An 18,287-nucleotide genomic window follows, 5' to 3' on the forward strand; every position below is an offset into this window, starting at 1 on the left:
TACCCTGTCCAGGCCCTCCCACAACCCCCATTCAACTCCCTCATTACAAAGGGGCACTTCGGGCTCCAATTGTCCCCAAGCCAGCTCCTAGTCTGTTTCCAGGCCTGGCCCTGGAAGAGGGGCAGGGGCTCAGGTGGGCAGCAGCGGCATGGGGCCCGTTTCCGTCCTTAGCTTCCGGACACTCCTGGGTGGAGAGCCCAGGGACCCAGGGCATGGACCCCAGTCCGGGGACGTGGGCATGCCACTGGCCACAGGGCAGGGTGGGTGCCCAGGCCCAGCCTTCCACAGGATGAAGGGGCAGACGCTGGCTCTGCCTCCTCTCCTGGGTACCCAGCATGGCACCCCCAAATACCATCCCTTCCTCCCTACCCCACGGAGTGGCCAGTATTCCCAGATGGAGGCGAGGCCGAGGAGGAACCTGTCCCAGGTGGAGTGGCAGTGGATGAAGGAACCAGACCCAGCTTGCTCTGGGCCCCGCCGCGTGGCCTAGAGGAACAGCACGAGCACCAGGACACCGCGAGGAGCACCAAGGGCTTCTTTCTCTTTGTAAGGCAGGGAGGAGGTTTCAAGTGACATTCCAGAGTTAGAGTTACAAGCTCAGAGCTCAGAGGGTGACTTTGCTCAGGATCCCGTGGCCACTCCGTGCCCTGGGCTGGGCACACCTGCAATCTTGGCTGGGCCCAGAGTCTGGGAATCAAGGCAGCTGGGTGCTGGGGCTCCATTTGGAGGGCACCAGGTCTCAGTATATCAGGGGTTGGGGCATGGGCATCAGACACCAGATCGGAGGTATTGGCAATAGAGTATCAGATGTTGGAGGGCTAGGGCTGGGGAGGCAGGTGTTAGGGTTCAAAGGCCTGGAGTCGAGGTCAGAGAGCTAGAGCTGCGAGCACTGGGAGACAGGGCCTCAGGAGCAGCATGGTTAGAGGTTGGGGCCTGGGGCCGAGGCTGAGGCAGCAGGGCAGGGCACCGGGCCTCCGGCCCACAGGCATTAAAGGCTCAGTTATCAGGTGTCCAGGTCCAGGTGCTAAGGGTTTGGGGGTTGAGGTATTGGGGTGCTCGCTCCTGGGAGTGCGGGGCCTTCTCCTGGGAGGCTGGTCTGCAGCCCCCGAGGGGCCCGGTGTACGGAGTCTCCAGCCAAGAGTGCTCCCTTCAGGGCTGCGAAGTCCACGACGTCCTGCAACAGAGACGAGGTCTAGAGCCGGTGTGGGGGTCCCATGGGCACCCCAGGGGCCCAGGGTCTAGGGGAGCTGAGGAGGGCAGGACCCTGGGCTGGCGTGGTGGGGTCTCACGTGTTGCGCTTCCTGCGTTGCAGCAGCACGTAGAGCAGCGCGACCAGCACCACCAGTGCCAGGCCTCCGAAGATGATGCTCAGCAGCACAGTGTGGCTCCGTCCTGGGGGCAGGGTGGGAAGTGAGGGCAGCCCCGGGCAGGGACTATGGGGGGCCTGGGCACTGGAGTGAGGCATATGGGAGGGGCAAGTGCATGAGCGGGCCCAGGCGGAAGGGGCAGCAGGGGCCAAGGACAAGAGACACTGGTCATCTCACCTGGCTGGCATGCCGGAGTAGGGTAGGACCAGTTGCCATTAGCCTGGCAGGTGCTGACCTCTGCCCCCTCCAGGCTGTAGCCGTTATTGCAGTGGAAGTAGACCGTGGAGCCCATCAGGTACTTGCTGCCCTCCTTCAGCCCATTGTCAGGTGGGGCCAGCCAGCCACAGGACACCACTGGGGTAGGGACAGGGTGCAGATAGCCCCGACCCACTGGTTGCCTCCTGCAGCTACCTGCCTTGGGGACCCTGTACCAGTGCAAGGTGCTTGCCCCCTCACCCACGTCCCGTCACCCTCACCAGGCTTCAGGCTCTGCACACGATGTTGGTGCAGCTGGTGGGCCACCCGGGTGGCGTTGCCCACACTCAGGCTCCCGGTGGCTGCAACGTCGAAGCTGCAGAAATGGTTGTCCCCACACAGTTTGTCTGCCTCTGTCTCCTGGCCGGGGCTGGGGGTGATGTCCTCGGGGAAGAGTGGCTGGAAGGTGGGGTCATGCTTGGGCCCGTACAGGAAGTTGTTGGCCAGCAACCGAGAGTCATAGGTGAACAGGGAGGAGGCGTTCTTCACGGCCCCTGGGGAGACACGCAGCAGGCCCGGCTGGTGGCAGGGCCCCGGTCTCCCCTCACTGCCGTGGGCCCGCCCCTGCCAGGTCCCTTCCTCCAGCGTGGGTCTCGGGGTCACTCACAGTCGACCCCGAACTGGAACAGCTCCCGGGAACTTGCGGTCGGCGGCAGGACCTTCCCGCTGCGCAGGGTGAAGTCGTCTGTGGGGCTGTCATTGAGGGTCCCCAGGAGGCCTTGCGTGTGGTTAAGGAACTTCTCGGGCAGCAGGACGGTCACACTCAGGAAGGGACCCTGGACGCTGACCTCCAGGCCCGCCCCCGATGACAGCATGATGGATGTGCGATCCCCAGCAGCCATGGACAGGAACATGCCTGGGCACAGTGAGGTCAGGGGAAGGGTCACCTCCTGTCGTCACCATGCGGTGACCCCAGAGCCCCAGGATAGGTGGACCTGTACTCTTGGGTTTCAGGGGAAGGGTGGGACCTCCCCAGGAACAAGGCTCTGGCAGTGACACTCTGCCCCTCCGGGCCCACACCTGTGCCAGGACCCCCATGCGGATCTGCGGTACGGGCCCTGGAGAGAAGCTCCCCCATGCTGAGGCCAGGCCTGTTGGCCCTGGGTGCCTGGCTGGGAGGCAGCTGCCTCTGCCCGTTCCAGGGGTCCCAGCGTTCTCAGTGCCAACAGGCCCATCCTAGGTCCCCACCCAGGCCACCCAGGAGTCACCTCATTCGTTCAGTTCCCCGAGGCAGCACCACTGAGGGGAGGGGATGGGTGGGGATGAGGAGCTGGCACTCCTTAACCCTTAGGCAGGCTTCCTTGGGGCGCTGCAGCTCCCAGCAACTCTGGGTTCCAGTGGGACTCAGCCCCCTGTCCTGGCATCTCAGGGCTCTGATCAGGGTGTGTCTTGCGGCTCCATGGGTGTGAAGGCTCAAGGTCAGATCAGGTTCTCCAGGCTGGACTTTGCTCTCTGGGGCCTAGAACCATGTCTGCCTGCAGGCAGCCATGGGCACACGCCCACTGTGCCGGCCCTCTGCAGTGGGGCTCAGTGGAAGGGGGCTGGCTGGTGCTTGGAGCACGCCCTGAGAGACCTGTCTCCACATCTGTGCCTGGCCCCCATCCCTGTCTCCTGCCAGGGCCGGCGAGAGGGGTGCAGGCTCAGGCGGAAGGGAAGGGGAGAGAGGGCAGGCAGCTCACCGACCTCAGCTGGCGGGCTGTCCTACTCACCCTTCAGGTCCATCCAGCTCTGCTCCGCAAAGGTGAGCACCTCCTGGTTCAGCAGCACCTGCAGGCCCCCCACCCTGGGGGCCAGCCGGACCTCCACCACATCAGAGTTGCCCTCCTGGACAGCCACGGCGGTCAGCCCTGTGCCTCGGTCCTGCATGCCTGCGGTTGTGGGTGCAGAAGGGGATCTGCTCAGCTCCAGCCTCCCACGGCGAGTGACCCTGCGCCATCGCCAGGCCCCGGCCCAGCTTCACCTTCAGGTGTTGTCCTGGGCTCCGCGCGACCCTGCACCCTCAGGTCTGTCAGCCCCGACTCCAACAGCACGTATTCGCCGCGTCCGTTGAAGGTGAACTTGGCACCATCGAAGGTGATGAAGTGTGGGTCCCCAAAAGCAGAGGCTGGGGAGAGTAGAGGGTCGGGTGAGCTTCCCTGGCCTAGGCCCGCCCAGGGCCCCGCTCTGGCTGGCACCCACCGAGGCGAGGGGGCCGGTAGGTGCGGCAGTCGCTGGAGCGCCGTAGGCGCATGTAGCGGGAGCATTCGGGTGCCCAGAGGCAGCAGTAGTAGAAGCTGATGACGTCGTAGAGCCAGTGGGAGAGGCCAGGCACACGGGGTGGTGCGCGGAACGGGGGTGAACCCCAATCGTGGCCACGGTCGGGGGTGCTACCGCTGGTGGAGTCGGCGGTCAGGAGCTGCGTGCCATCCGCCGTGTAGCAGCACTGCTGGCCGGCGGCGTACTGGGGGCTGGGGGCATGGACAGGTCAGGCCCAGCGGCTGGATCCCGCCCTCAGGCCCCACCCACACCCCGCCCCCCTCTGAGGTCTCACCTGGCTTGCACAGAGCGCACACAGTGCACGGCCCCTGGGTGGTAGGTGCACACGCTGCCATGCTCGATGTCACAGCCGTAATCCGTCTGTAGAGCAGCAGGTTGCTGTCACCTGCCCCCGTGTCAGGCTCTGCCATTCCCATCTCCTGTCCCACAAGGGCCCTCCCCCCACAACCCGAGGCCTCTGTCTGCCTCCCCTGGTGCTGTTCTGGGCGGGCACAGTGGGGTCTGTGGTAGGGGCTGCTGGCCCACTTGCACCCTGGCTTGCTCCTGGGCCCAGACCTGGGTAGGGACTCACGTGGAAGCGGCCAGAGTCAGCCCGGGCCTGGGCCAGGGTGCAGGGGCAGTCAGGCAGTTCCCCCAGGAAGTTGGGCAGTTCGTCCTCCAGCTTCTCCCAGGCCAGGCACTTATTGGTAGCCCAGGCCACAGAGTTCGCCCGGAAGTCGTCGCCCAGGTGCCAGGCCAGCGCGTGCTCGTTGCTCCAGAGCGCGTGCACGTCCCTGTGGGGCCGCGTGCACGGTGAGGGCTGCCTCCCCGCCCTCGGCCCCGGGCCCCGCCCATCCCCTGCACGGTTCTCACTTCTTCCCCGTGTAGTGTTCACTGCTGATGATTCGAAGGGCACCCACTTCCCATCTCTGGTAGTTCTGAGGCGCGGGGTTGGGAGTGAAGGTGAAGGAGCCAGAGTTGGGGACATTTGTGGCCAGGGGGTACAGGTATGACCACTTTGCTATCCATTCCCCTGAGTATGGCTTCCCTGAGGGAGAGAAAGTCCCAGTCAGCCCTGCAGCAGGTCGGAGGACCCCCGGGGTAGGGGAGGTGTTGGCGCTTGCCTTTGGTGCTCACAGAAGCCTGCTAGGTGGACAGATGACTCCCATAAGGGACCTTCTCTGTTGCTCCCATAAGGACCCTGGCTGGAGGGACCACCACCTCCCCACCCTGCCCCCCTGCAGTCCAGGGCCCTCACTGTCCCTGCTCAGGGCCAGGCCAGCCATCCAGGGACTCAGAGAGGAGGGGAGGGAGCCTTGTCTGCTTCCACGACAGACCTTGTATGCAGGAGCCAAGCATCCGTCCCCGAGTCCTCCCCAAGGGGCCCAGTCCCTGCACTGCTCTCCTCCGTCCCTCCTGCCCCTGCCATTCCTCCCCGCAGTGCCCCCAGGAATTTCCCCCCTCTCCGGGGGGCTTCCCCCACCTGCGATGCTCTTTGCCTCATCTCTGCAAGCCCAGAGCGTCTGACCCAACCGGGTCCCGCACAGGCAGCCTGCAGAGTGCCTCACCTGTCTCCTCGTAGCCCCACAGCTCGATGGTGACTTGGTTGGTGGGCAGAGCCGAGGTGTTCCAGGTGAGGGAGAGGGCATCCCTGGTGTCGGTCGTGCCATAGTATTGCCAGTGGGTTTCGTTTACCAGCTGGCTCTTCTCCGTCTCCGACACTTTGCTGGGGTGAACTGGGCAGGGGGAGGGGAGGGGAGGTGAGGGAGGACCTTGGACCCAGGGGTCCCAGGGGCTCTAAGAGCTGTGGGGCCCTCCCAAGGACAAAGTATGGCAGTCTCATTGGAGCCATGATGTCCCCTAGACCCACAGTGGTGGGAAAGGACAGAGGCCAGGAGACCAGGGCTCCGCTGAGGAGGCAGGCACTGGCCCACCTTGCTGGGGACCCCCGCAGCCCGCACTCCTTCTGGGCTGACTCCTGTCGGGATACCATAGGGAGGGAAAAGGAGCCACAGGAACCCACACCCCACAGCTGGGCAGGCCTCCCAGGGGACTGGTTCAGCCAGAATGCAGGAGCCCGTGGGTGGGCCAGGTGCGCAGATTCACACTGGGGAAAGTCCCCACGGGGGTGCCAGGGCCTGCGGCGTGTGGAGCCTGGTGCACAGGCCTGGCGCGACAAGGTGGGGCTCACCAGCCAGCCAAGTGCCTGAGCGAGGGAAGGAGCGGCCGTTGTCCAAGGAGAGCGTGAAGGGGATGCGGCCGGTCTCGTAGAGCAAGGGGGACACGCAGTGCACTCGCCCCAGGGAGTCCACGTGGCCCAGGGTCTGGACACTCTCCTTAAACCTGTGGAGGGCGGAGGCGGCAGAGAAGCTGGGCAAGGGTGGGCTGGCCTTCTCTGAGGCCTGGGCCCCTGACATTCCTGGGGAGCCCGTTCAGCCAGCTGTCCCCATCCTTGGTCCTCTGGGCTCCACCCAGCCAGCTGAAGTGGGGGGATTTGGGCCCCCTGCATGCATGGACCCCGTGCCCCCACCTGCAGATCACGCTGTCGACGGGGCCGGACCACGTGAAGTGCTGCACCACGAAGTCCTTGCCGCCCATCATGGAGCCTGAGTAGGGCTGGATCTCCAGGCAGAAGTTCCGCATGTCTGAGCAGCAGGTGCCCAGGCGGACGCAGGTCGGGTGGCACGAGCACGGCGGGCCCAGCTCCCCACAGCGGAGGGAGCAGCTCTGCTGGGCATCTGGGGGAGAGGACTCTGAGAGCCGGTCCCCAGCGGGTGCCGGGCTGACCTCCCCATGTCTATGTCCCAGAGAGAAGCATGCCCAGGAGAATGCGGCCAGGGATCACACTGACCACCACGTGGACACCAGGGAAACCGGGAGGGCCTGGGGGTTGGGGCAACTCTCAGTACAGATCACCCAGCCGTTCACCTGCTGGTCGGCTGGAGTGAGAGGGGAAGCTGGAGAGGGGAAGCACTGCGGGTCGCATGCTCTGCGGTGTCAGAAGGAGCCCTCAGCCTCCAAGTCTGCAGCGATGGCATCCCCAGATGGCCACCGATGCCCGAGCCCTTGACGTGGCCCGGGGCCCTGTCTCTACTACCCGAGACTCTGTGGACACACAGCCCGGAAGAGGAAGAGGACCCCTCGGCTTGCCCGTACAGGGTCTAAGTACGTAGCCACTGTGAGTCGCACTGGAGGCAGGTGGGGGCAGCGGTTTGAGCTGAGCCGGCCCCTCTCGCTCTGCAGGGCAGGGCTGACTCACTGCCGGCAGCCCCAAAGGGAGGCCCCCCTCTGGGGAGGGGGCGAGGGGTTTGTTCCTCCTCCAGGGGAGAGGGATGTTTCCAGCAGAAAGCCCAGCTTGGCTGGAGGGGTGGGCCCTGGACCGCAGCCCTCATCTTTTCCTCCAGCTGTGGGGACTCCTGGCAGGGCTACGTCTCGGGGAACCGGTCCCCTGGGCTGGCAGGGCTGGGCAGGTTGGAGGGTGGAGATGGGTGGGGTTCGGGCACAGGCTGGGGTCGCACGTGCCACTCGGCCCTTCCCTGACACTCCCTAAAGGGGACGAGTCAGGGCTGGGCTCGGCCGGGCCATCCCGGTGGCCCCACTCGAATGCAGGGCCAGGCACTCCAGGGCGTCAGTAAATGTTTACTGACTGAGGATGTGATGGCTCAAGGAGCGGGGGAGGGGGCCGAGTGATGCCAGTAAGCGAGCTAAGTGGCAGAAGGGTGGTGGCACTTTCCGGCAAGGGAAATAGGGATGGTATGGGGCTGGGAGGCCTGTGACATTTGGCCTTGCCCAGCAGGGGAATTTGTGGGGTAGAGTTCTGGCCCTGAAGTGTGGTTCTTCTGCTAGACTTTCTGGGGCTCCACTCCACCCTGACAAGGCCGCATTCTGGCTCTGGCCAGATGGGGGCAGTGGGACTGGGGGCTCCTCCGTGGGCAAGCACACCCTCCGTCAGGGCTTGGGGTACAGGCCAAAGGCTCTTCCGAGCCCGTGGCTGCCTAGTCTAGCCACCTCCCTCCCAGGCAGCCAATGCCCCCCAGCTTCCAGCAGGTTCAGGGTGGGCACCACCCGGAGTCCCCCATCCCTGCTGGGTGGCCCCTTGACCTTGGATCCCACTTTCTCCCCACAGCCCCCAGTACAGCCACAGCTGGCCTGAGAGACTAGCAGATGCCCAGAGGGGTGTCTGCCCTGGGCGGGGCTGCAACAGACAGATGGAAGGCAGCAGATAGAAAGGTAGGATGAGGACGTACCTGCTGCAGGCCAGGGGCCTGGGCCAGGGGCTATCGCCAGCAGCAGCAGCAGGGCCCAGGGCAGGAGGAGCAGCTCCATGGTGTGGCCTGCCTCTGCAGCTGGCTGCGCAGTGGCTGGGAGACTGGGAGGCTGCCTCCTTCACTCCTAGAGCCTGGCCCCGCCCTTCCCGAGCTCAGCACCAAGGCCCCGCCCCACCCCACCCCCCCTCTCGCTGGTTCTCTCTCAAAGTCCATAGGTGCCCGTGTGGGCCAGCAGGGCCCAATCTGCCCTGTTAACACATTCCTAGCCGGCCAGCCTAGAACATGGGGGAGGGGGCCTGAGCTTCCAGCTGTCAGACTTCTGGCACTAGAGGAACCACAAGTCCAGAGGCTACGGCTCTGAACAATGGATCCCAATGCTGGCCCAGGGCTGGGTGGCCAGGGCAGGGCTCCTGCAAGGGACTGAGCTTCAGGGTGGGTGAGGCTGCGCTTGCAGTCCCAGGATTCCAGTCCCGGGGATCTTCTGGCAAAGATGCCCCATCTCTAGCACTCAGTCAGTTACCCTGTAGGGCGGTGCGTGGGCACTGAAGGAGGGGCCCCTGGGGAGTGAGGGCGGGTGGGCGGAAGCCGTCAGGTTGACACGTCCTTTGCAGAGAGGTGGCGAGGGGTGAGGGGTGAGCCCAGGATGGGGAGCAAAGACCAGCACCCTGTGTTCTAGAGGGAGGCCACCCGGCCCCACCCACTCGTGCTGCCACCCGAGGAGTCTGCATCATCTCTTCTGTGCTCCCCTGCCTCCTTGTGGTGGAGGTGAGGACACCGAGGCCCAGACAAGAAGGGCAGCCCTAGGAAACCCTTGGTAGCATCCGAAAGCCCGAGGCCGGGCCTGTAGGGGGCCCAGGCCCGGATCGCACTTGGTTCCTGTCACACGGGCCGGGTGTGGGGACAGGCACAGTCCTCTCTGCAGTGGCATTTTCTCAAGGTGTCCAGAAGGGGCGCCTCCCTGACCTCGCTGGGAGCTGCAGCCAACCCTGGCGCATGAGCTTAGACTGCCTGGCCGTGTCCTGCTTTAGCGCTGGACTGGCGGGCATGCCTGCGGTCACCCCCAAAGCATCAGGGAGGCTGGCCCGGGGAGTCCCAGCTTGGTTTTGGGGGCTCGGAGCACCTCTTGTAGGCGTGAGGCAGATTAGTAAGAAGCTAGGAAAATTCCTTGGCAAGTGGAGTGAGGAAACTGAGGCAGACAGACCCCTGGTCAAGTGGTTTTGACCCCCTTGACCTTTCCTCCCTGGAGATAACATCCAGGCCTCAGTTATTCCAGCTCCAGGCCCAGGAAAGCAGCAAAACTGGGTGGGCGAGGCCAGGACCAGCTGCAACTACTAATGACCCCCTGTCACCGGCCAATCAGTAGAGACCCAAAGGTCCCACCTGGAAAAGCTAATGAATGTTCTATTGAATTCTCCCCTAAACTCCTGTCCTTTACAAAGCCCCCAAACAAAGGGCCCCAGGAAATCAGGCTGCAATGCCCAGTGCTCTCCAGGGAGCACCCTGTACCCTTCTCTCCCATTCCTCCCCCCACACTCGCATCTTCCCCCTTCCCAGGGTCCCCAAGAGACTTGCAACCAGGGGAGCAATGAATGGGCAGCAGCAGCTTGTCCTGGGCTGACCCCCTGAACCCATCCCCAAGGTCCCCTTTTATTTGACTCCCCAGTGAGCCGGAGCAGCCCTGCCTCGGCTCTCCTGTTGCTTCTGATAGGGGACTTAAGAGTTGGAAATTTTTAGTTTAATAGCTAATAAGCTTAGTAATCAATGCCTGTAAAAACTTTCGTTCCGGGAACTGAAGGTATGACCCACCCTGACTGCAGGAGACCATAAGCAGTCCCACCTTTGTGCCCCAGGAGGACTGCAGGCAACTCAAGATGGTATCTGAGCCACGTGCTCCAGGGTGAGAGGACCACCGCCCAGGACACAGCTGAAGACCACCGCCTGGGGCACGGCTTAAGGCCACCGCCCAGAGCGAGAATGAGGACGTTGTTTTTTAATCCAATTACCTTTTCCAGGAATTTCAAACCCCCTCACCTCACCTTGTTTATTCCCTGCTATAAAAACCTTGGCCTGGAAAGAAAAGGGAAGACGGTCTGTTAGGGTGTGACCCGCCATCAGGCCGTCTGAATCAAGTGCCCATGAAGAGCCAATCGCTGCCATTGCTGATCGGGCTTGGTAGTGGCCGGCAGCCCGAACGCCGGTGTCTTTTTCAGTTTCACTCCTTCTATCCTAAGCCCTTGTTTCATTGTCAAAATTAATGGTCAGCTTCAATAAACATACCCTGAAAACCAAGCCCCGGGCCAGGCCCCCTTCCCAGTACAGACAGAGGGTGTGGGCACTGAGGCCTGCCCCAGGAGCGGCCCAGACACCCAGCCTGGGGGCTGCTGCTGACACTCGTGCCAGGCCCAGGGCCGTGGACACCGGTGTCGGACACCGGACACCGGTTAGGGAAGGAAGAGGGTGGGAATGCTCCCGGGGCGGTCTGAGGTGCCATGCAACCAGGAAGGGGAGGCCCTGGGAGACGGCTGGGTGGTTCCCAGGGAGCGGGGCTGCGGACCAGAAGGGAAGGCTGCTGTTTCCTGTCTTCAGGCTGAGCACTCTGGCTGAGGGCGCAGGAGGGGAAGGATGGAAAAAGTCGAGAGGCTGGGAGTGCGGCGTGGGGGCCTCTGCGCCCTGGGCCCTGCTGGGGGAGGGGGGAGGTGGTCAGCTGAGGAATTCAGCCCCAGGCGGCCCTGACAGGGCCCAGACACAGCAGGCTCGAGGAGGACCCATCCAAGGCGGCTGTGCTTCTGGGTCCCCCCGGTTGGCTCTGCCAGGCCTGGGCTGGGGGCACGAGGTGTCCAGACCATGAGGGGCAGAGAGCACCAAGGTGGGTCCCCGCCTCCATCCTGGACAGAGCCTTTGAGGGGGGGCCCAGGGGCAGAGCCAGCTGGAGCTGTGGGGGCAGCTGGGCCCCCAGTGGGCATTGACAGTGTGGAGAAGGACCGGTTGGGGCTCCTTAAACCTGTGCCTTCTCAAAACAGATGGGCCTGAGCCTGGGAGGGCAGAGCCAGCACGGCAGGCGGGCTTATCGCTCTGCCGTCACCAGCAAGGGGCCCCAATCTGTGTCTTGCACTGAACCCCACAACTTACGTGGCTGGTCCTGTTAGAGGCCAAGTTCAGTGGGAGGTAAGTGCCCTCCCCTCTGGCTCCTGTTGCCCCACCCCCAACTCACCCTTCCTGACACAGACCCTGCCCCTCAGGACTCCCCAGGACCCCTGTCACACTGGGATGCAAGCCAGCTCCTCAGCACGGCCTGGGCCCTCCCCTCCCCCGCAGCCTCCCCCACCCCGACTCTAGAGGGACAAGCCCTCAGACCTCCGTGTCCTCCGGGGGACGCTCCTGACACCCGCCCCAGGTCTGGCTCCAGTCTCTCCCAGGAGGGCCTGTACCGCTTGGCTCCCAGGCCTGTGCTTACTTCCCCCACCTGAGCACCATCACCCGCTCCCTGGGGTGCCTGAGGCCTGCACCCAGACCTGGGGGCACAGCCCAGAAACGCTGGACAGCAATCGGCTAAGGGAGGCCCTGGGGGGTGAACGAAGAGGCAAAAAGAACTGCTCCATCTTTATTAAAAAAGAAACCAAAAAAGGGAGTGGGGTGAGCCCGGCCCTAAATGACCCTCCTGTGGTGCGTGGGCAGAGCCTGGCTGGTCCGGGCACGGAGGTGTGGACGGCCTCCAGGGCTGGGCTCGGGCACATTTACAGCCAACATTTCATAGAAAAGGGTGCCGGCCTGTGGGGGAACTTCGACCCGTGCGTCCATTTTCACGTGGCTGAGCTCGCTCCTCCGGGTCCCGCTTGGCGGGGACAGTCCCCAACTCCGGTGGGCCGGAGGACGCCACAAAGGAGGGGGGCAGAGCAGCTGGGGGCCCCCGTGGGCCCCTCAGATGTCCATGTAGTCGTCCTCCTCGTCCGTGTCACTCTCCAGCGAGGACTCCTGGCTCGACGTCTCCAGGACCTCCAGGGCTGGCTGGCACAGGCGCTCCTTCCGCACGGTGGCGGCCGACTGGGCAGACAGGATGGCTGACTGCAGACCGGGCAGGGCACTGGTCAGGGAGGCCCGGCCTGGCCCCAGGCCCCCTGCAGACCCAGCCTCGCCCCCTGCCCCCTGCCCAGCACCCTCGGTCACCTTCAGCTTCTGCTTGGTCTCCTCCGAGATGCTGCCCTTGGGCGAGAGCAGCGTCGGGGTGGGCGGTGTGACGGTGATCTCGGGGGGGAACTTGGTGGCGGCCGAGGGGATGACCAGCTTTGGCATGTTGGGCAGGAGGCGAGACTTGGCCCGGCCGGGCTCCGCCTTGCCTGGGTGGCCTTCGGGTGGCTGTGCACTCCCACTGCCGGGCGCCTTAGAGCTGGCAACTGCAGGGTGGACCGAGGACTCTGAGCCTGGCCCACAGTCTCCGAGCATACCCGCCCCTCCCCAATCTGGGCCTCAGTTTCCCTTCTGGAAGATAGGGGCCCAAGAACGCCTCCCCGACCTACATCACACCCTGGGTGCCTTCTCTTGGCCTTCCCGCCTGTGCCGGCTGCAAAACCCAGGTCCCCGGCATATTTCACCGCCACCCTGACCCCTGGCTCTGGCTCCTGGCCATGAGCTGTGGGGGCTGGGATAATAGCGCTCCAGGAGCCCAGGCCTGGGATGAGGGCGAGGGGGATTTCACAGGCCCTCTGGGGGCTGTGTACACGTGAACGCTCACTTCCCTGCAACTATCATAGGACACGTCTCAGCAGTGCCCATGTCACAGGGAGGACGCCGAAGCCCAGGGCCCCAGGTCCACGTTCCCCTCATGCCCCAGGGTGGGCACGGGCCTTCCTGCGCCCAGAGCCTGGAGGCAGCAGGTCTGGGCGGAAGCTCCTGGGAGCCGCATGAGCCTGGCTGGTCTCCACATTCCTCTCCGGCCCCATGGCTTTAAAAGGAGCAGGGCTCACTCTGAGCTCAGGCCTGGCGCCAGGCCCTGCCGCCCAGAGTGGGGTCTGTGAGAGGCTCTGGCCCCACGAAGTCCCCAGGGGCTTGGCTGGGTGGGGCAGCTGCTGGGAATGGGCTCTGACTCGGACAGGCACGCTGTCTGACCCAGCCCTACCGGCCACCCCTCCCTGCCTGCCTGCCTCCTCCCCCCATGTGCCTGCAGCTCCCCTGGCACCATCTGAGCACAGCCCCCCTCAACCCCCGCTCCACACGCAGCCTGGGCCCGGGCTCTGCTCGCCCTAGCTGTCCCCTCTGTGCAGCAGAGGGTGGAATGACGGGCTCTCGGGGGCTCCTCTCCTACCCTCTCAACACCTCACCCCCACCTCACCTTCAGTGGAGGCCTCCCGTGCCTATATCTTACCGGTGCGCCCTCCCCAGGCCCCACCTGCCAGCCCCTTCCATCCTTCCGGGGGAGGGAGGTGCCTCTGCTGGGAAGCCCACCCTGGCCACTGGCCAGCGGGGGGCTGCTCCGAACTGCCTTACCCTGGCTGCAGGTGGGCTCGCTGCCTGTATGAGGGGTGGCCTCTGCGGGCCAGCAGTGTGGCTCTGCTGGGGGGCCCTCGGGGGCCGTCTTCACCTGTTCACTGCATGGAGGCTCCTGGGGTGGGAAGCTGGCACCCTCTGCCCCTCCTGCCGGCTCTTCTCCCTCTGTGGGGACACAGGGTGGCTGTGGGTCACATCCTCATCCAGCTCCAGGACCAGGGCCCCGCCCACCCACGCAAGCCCTAGGACACCCAGCAGGGGACCTGCCCCGAGGCAGATGTCCACCTCTACAGAGCGGCCCACAGGCCGGCACAACTGCACGGGCGCGGCAAGGGTGGTGCTGGCGGGAAGCCTCTCACCCCGACCAGCCCCCCTCCCCCCCCGTGGGCCCTGGCAGGGTTGGCTCCCCACCTGGACTGTCGTGTACCTGACCCAGTGCCTCCCCACACCCCCAGCCTCCAGAAATAAATGGCAATAATAAACATGGTTTAGGACCCAAAACCAAACGAGCCATCTAAGACCAAAGTGGCTGGAGTGGCGTGCTGGCACGGTGCCCTCCTGCCAGGCCATACCTTCCCGGGCATGAGACAGGGACCGGGCCACGTGCCAAGGCCTGGATGGGCCCGAGGGAGAAGGACTGCATTGTGGCCACCGGCCAGGCCATTAGTCAGCAGCAGGCTGCTTGCGCCCAGGCCCCCCAGGCCCTGTCTCCACCCTGCCCTCCGCCCTGGCTGCATCCAGGCATCTCCATGGTCCAGTCTGTATGCTGCTCTCCTGTTCTCTCTCCTTGGGGCCCAGAACCTCCCACCACACTGGCCACCGCCCTCCTCCCCCCGACCCTCCACTCTGCGCATCGAGGTCCTTCTGCCAAGAACATTCCCCACTCTCCGTCAGGTGAAGTGCCTCCCCACCCCGCACACAACGGCAGGCGGAGACGAGCACCCTGGAAGGCTCCTCCTACTGCCCTCCTGGACCCAGGGGGTAGGGGGAGCGCCGGACTGCCAAGTCACTGGGGCAGGACTTGGCCCCTACAGCGTGGCGCACACCCATGAGGCAGGCCCTCTGGTCCAGGCCTTCGGAGGTGGCAGTGCCCTGCCTGCCTCTCCTCACACGGCTGCTCCCTAAGGGCCTGGCTGAGTGGCCTGGGGGCTGCATAGGTGGGATGGTGGGGGGAACGGTGGGGGGAGGCAGGAATCCATAGGACAGGGCCGTGATACGGAGGCGCCTGGCGTGCCTGGAGCTGGGAGGCTGCCCTCGTGGGGCCAGGTGTCAGGCTGACTCCCTCCCGACCCAGGGTACTGTCCGCCTTTCCCAGGCCCTTCCTCTTTGGTGGACGGCCAGGAGGAGGGACACTCGGGGCAGGGGAGTCCAGCAGAGACTCCAGCACACGGGGCGGTGCTCCTCAGGCCAAGCAGCCCCCTCCTTCCCCCAAAGCAACTGTGATAACACCTGGGGGGGGAGGGGCCTGCCAGGACACCAGCCTGGGGGAAGGGCTGTCTAGGGCTCCCAGTGCTCCGGCCTCAGGCTCTCTGTGGGGAGCTGGGGGCCAGGCTGGAATCCTGAGCATCGGGCCCCTCTCTCTGCTCCCTGGGCAGTCTTGCAACATGCCTGGCCCTGGTTTATACTCTCCTTGGCTTCTTGGCTGGCATGAGGCCGGCACTGCAGCCTCTCAGCCCCACTGGGTGGGTGGTTCCCTGCTCCGAGTCCTCACCTAGGCTGAGCCTGCAGTCTCCCTTCCTCCTCCCTGTTCTACTCTCCCCAAGCTTGGAGGCCTGACCACCTCGGTGAGAGGGACCCTCCCTCCCTCCCTCATGAGCCCAGAGCTCTGGCAGCTGTGGAGGCAGAGGAGCCCAGGTCCTGCCCTGTGGTGGGCAGGCGTCCAGCAGACAAGGATGAGCAAGCGCCCGTGCCTGGCGCAGGGGTAGGGGACAGCGGCAGGCGGCACCATGGGAAACGGGTGGTCAGGAGCCTCCCTGGATGCCCGTGGCCAACCATGAGGTCCCCCAGGGGTATACCTGCCACATGCGGCCACTGGCCCTGGCACACATGGCCTGAATGGGCGTGTGACATCTTTCCTAGTGACCAGGGAAGCTTGCGAGCACCCCCGCTTGTCTCAGGTGGTGGCAGGAAGGGAGTCAGGAGCGGATACTGCCAGCCGCCTTCCCTCTGGCTGGAGGTGGAAGGCCGTGAGGGGCACCCCTGTTGGGGGAAGGCCTGCCCACCCTGGGGACAGTGTCCGTCAAGGTTTCTCCTGTGACTGACCTCCCCAGGCTCACACCTTGGGGACAGTGTCCTGGGAGAATCGTCCTTAAGCCTGCACTCCCAGGGGCTCACGGCCTCCGGTGTTGCCACACCCAGCTTCAGCCGCACAGCCTCTGGTCTCTGGGCACCTGCACAGGGCAGCCTCCACCCCCGTCCCGAGCCCACCGCCGGTTCTGGGCTACCCACTGGTCCCCAGGAGTGGCAGAGGAGGCCACAATGCCAGGCCACCCCATCACATCCAGTAAAGCAGAAAACCCCGCTGGGCGGCTCCTCCCTGGTGCCTTCCCTGTTCCAGAGGCCGTGGGAGGCGGGGCCTGGGGAGACGTGCCTGTCCCAGCCTTGACCTCACACCCTCGCAGAAAGCTCTGGGAACCACTGGGGACACCCACCCGACACAGCCAGACCAACGCCATCCACCTGCGGCCGCCCCGAAAGACAAGGAGCTACTCTGCAAGGCAGGGGTGGGTGTGCAGGTGCAGGGGTGGCTGGTTGGTGGTGGGAGGGCCCGGCTGTGCACCTGGTCCCTCTGGGACCACCTCTCCCCTCATGCCCAATGTCATGCAAGAGCTCCATCCCAGGAAAAGGTCATTTCATTTAGTTTTAGGGAAGAAAATTAAAAAAAAAAAAATCAACTCTCCAGACTGAAGGCTATGTATCAGGAAGTGCATGCTCTTCCATAGCTCTAACAGTTAGAAGAGGTGAGAGCTAGTTTTCGCCCTGTGTGGGGCAGGGGCCAGGTGCGCAGGGGGAAGGGGCAGACGGGCAGGCGGCAGGCCCTGCATGCCCCGAGGACCCGCCCTCCTGGCACCAGGCTGTGTGCGGCCAACGCCAGCGATGCTCGCTCCCGCATTTCTGAGGTTAGGTCACAGAGGACACCAACGCTCCCTTTGAGCGCTCTGTCTGTCTGTCTCAGACCCCAGGCCCTGGGGGAAGCCAGCGGCCATGCTCAGGGCCACTCGAGCCTCGGGAGCGGCCGACGGCGGAGGACCTGAGGCCTGCCCATGACCTGGGTGAACCCAGGTGAGCAGTGGAAGCTCGAAGCTCCCGCATTCCTGGTTCTCAGAGGCTATAGATAAGACCACAGGGGCAAGAGTCAGGTGGAGGCAAGACGGCCTGAGGGGCAGACACACGGGGGGACAGAGCATGGTCCCCATGGGATTGAGGGACTTCCCTATGCAGTGGAGTCTTACCACCAACTGACCTTAGAAACTGCCACCACCACCGAACCCCACGCCGCGGCCTCGCCCACTGCCTGCTGAGCCCCATCCTGAGTCTGAAGCGCCAGTGTCAGCACCTCCAACTCCTGGAGCGCAACCGAGTCCGACGGGCCGGCCGAGGCCGCCTGGCGGTGGGGCCCCACTCACAGCTCTCCAGCTCCCCTCCACCCTGAGGCCTTCAGAGGCCCCTCTCAGAACAAGCGGCTGCAGCCAGCACAACTGTAGCTGACTGGGCACAGTGCTTCCACCGCCTCGCTCCTAAAAGCAGGTGGGCGGGGGAGGGTGGGGAGCTGGGCAACGGGGGAACATCGGGTGAAAACGTCGGTGCCTGAGCTGGAGACGCGGGAAAGAGCTGCGAGAGGGAGGCCTGCCACCCTCTGCCTCCACTTAGGCAGAGCAGCCTGGGGGCAGTGCTCCTGGGTCACAGCGGCGGAGCTTTGAGGCCTGGCACCTGTTGGGCTCTCCTGCTGGGGCGGCTGTCCCGTCCTTCAGGAAATGATTCAGCCACGTGCACTGGGCCGAAAGTGGCAGTCCCAGGTGTGGCCCTCGCACGGACCGCAACTGGGAGGACCAGCAGGCCACCAGCAGGCTGTCAGGGACCCCCTGGGTGCGTAGGCAGGCGGGGGCCGGCCTCTGGGCCAGCACAGGGCTGCAGCCAGTACGCAGGCTGGGTCTGCGCAGCAGGAGGGGAGCTCTGAAATGGAGGGTGCAGACAGCGCCTCGCCCACTGGCCTGTGACGCTTGGCCTCAGCGCCCCCTCCTCAAACAGCCTCAGGCCGCTCTGCCCCTCCCTGCTCTGCTGGCTGCCCCAGCTGCCGCTGCCATTCCCAGGGGCACCTGGGTCAGTAGAAGGAACGAGGGCTCCCTCTCTCCTACTAAGGAAGCCACCCCACCCTGCCCTTTTCCTCTGCCCCTGCCCCCCACAAAACAGGCCTGTGAGGTCACGTGTGTGCTCAGGGTCAGGAGCTCCGCCCCTCCTGAGTCTCCTTCTGACTGTTTCATCTCTGTGTTTATCCAAAGGCTTTGTGGGAGGAGGAGACACAGTCTAGGCAAACCAGGAAGCCAGTGCTCTGTCCCTCCCTCCCGGCCCCTCCTCTAATGCACAGCGGGACTGAGACTCGGGGTTAGGTTAGCAGTGGTGTGCAGGGTGTGCCCACCCGGGTGTGTGGCTGATGAGCAGACCAGGAGGGCCTGCGTCCCCG

At 64.7% G+C, this 18,287-nt stretch overlaps 2 protein-coding genes across 4 annotated transcripts in view; both read right to left on the bottom strand.

Annotated features, from left to right (window-relative positions):
* Positions 1-518: 518 nt before the first annotated feature.
* Positions 519-8,257, bottom strand: SUSD2 (sushi domain containing 2). Of its 2 annotated transcripts, none has more exons than XM_036014867.1 (15): positions 8,105-8,257; positions 6,388-6,595; positions 6,049-6,200; positions 5,426-5,593; positions 4,731-4,905; positions 4,450-4,651; positions 4,153-4,238; positions 3,801-4,069; positions 3,583-3,726; positions 3,332-3,496; positions 2,230-2,478; positions 1,844-2,116; positions 1,545-1,721; positions 1,290-1,392; positions 519-1,174 (listed from the first exon to the last, which is right to left on the bottom strand). In XM_036014867.1, exons 1-15 carry the CDS (start codon positions 8,181-8,183, stop codon positions 1,150-1,152), a joined length of 2,475 nt encoding a protein of 824 aa, XP_035870760.1. In that variant the 5' UTR covers positions 8,184-8,257; the 3' UTR covers positions 519-1,149. The 2 variants fall into 2 exon arrangements, with proteins under 2 accessions (XP_035870760.1, XP_028383733.1); XM_028527932.2 differs by having other exon boundaries at positions 3,332-3,490; positions 8,105-8,256.
* A 3,455-nt stretch (positions 8,258-11,712) lies between these two features.
* The window catches only part of CABIN1 (calcineurin binding protein 1), a 126,337-nt gene continuing 119,762 nt past the window's right edge, over positions 11,713-18,287 (bottom strand). For both annotated transcript variants that reach the window (XM_036014866.1, XM_036014865.1), the window contains exons 35-37: positions 13,607-13,771; positions 12,290-12,516; positions 11,713-12,187 (exon numbers count right to left, since the gene is read on the bottom strand). In XM_036014866.1, the coding sequence (XP_035870759.1) occupies positions 12,044-12,187; positions 12,290-12,516; positions 13,607-13,771 (536 nt within the window). In that variant the 3' untranslated portion in view covers positions 11,713-12,043. The remainder of the gene's footprint in view (positions 12,188-12,289; positions 12,517-13,606; positions 13,772-18,287) is intronic.

The sequence above is a fragment of the Phyllostomus discolor genome, chromosome 13, assembly GCF_004126475.2.
Source record: "Phyllostomus discolor isolate MPI-MPIP mPhyDis1 chromosome 13, mPhyDis1.pri.v3, whole genome shotgun sequence".
NCBI lineage: Eukaryota > Metazoa > Chordata > Mammalia > Chiroptera > Phyllostomidae > Phyllostomus > Phyllostomus discolor.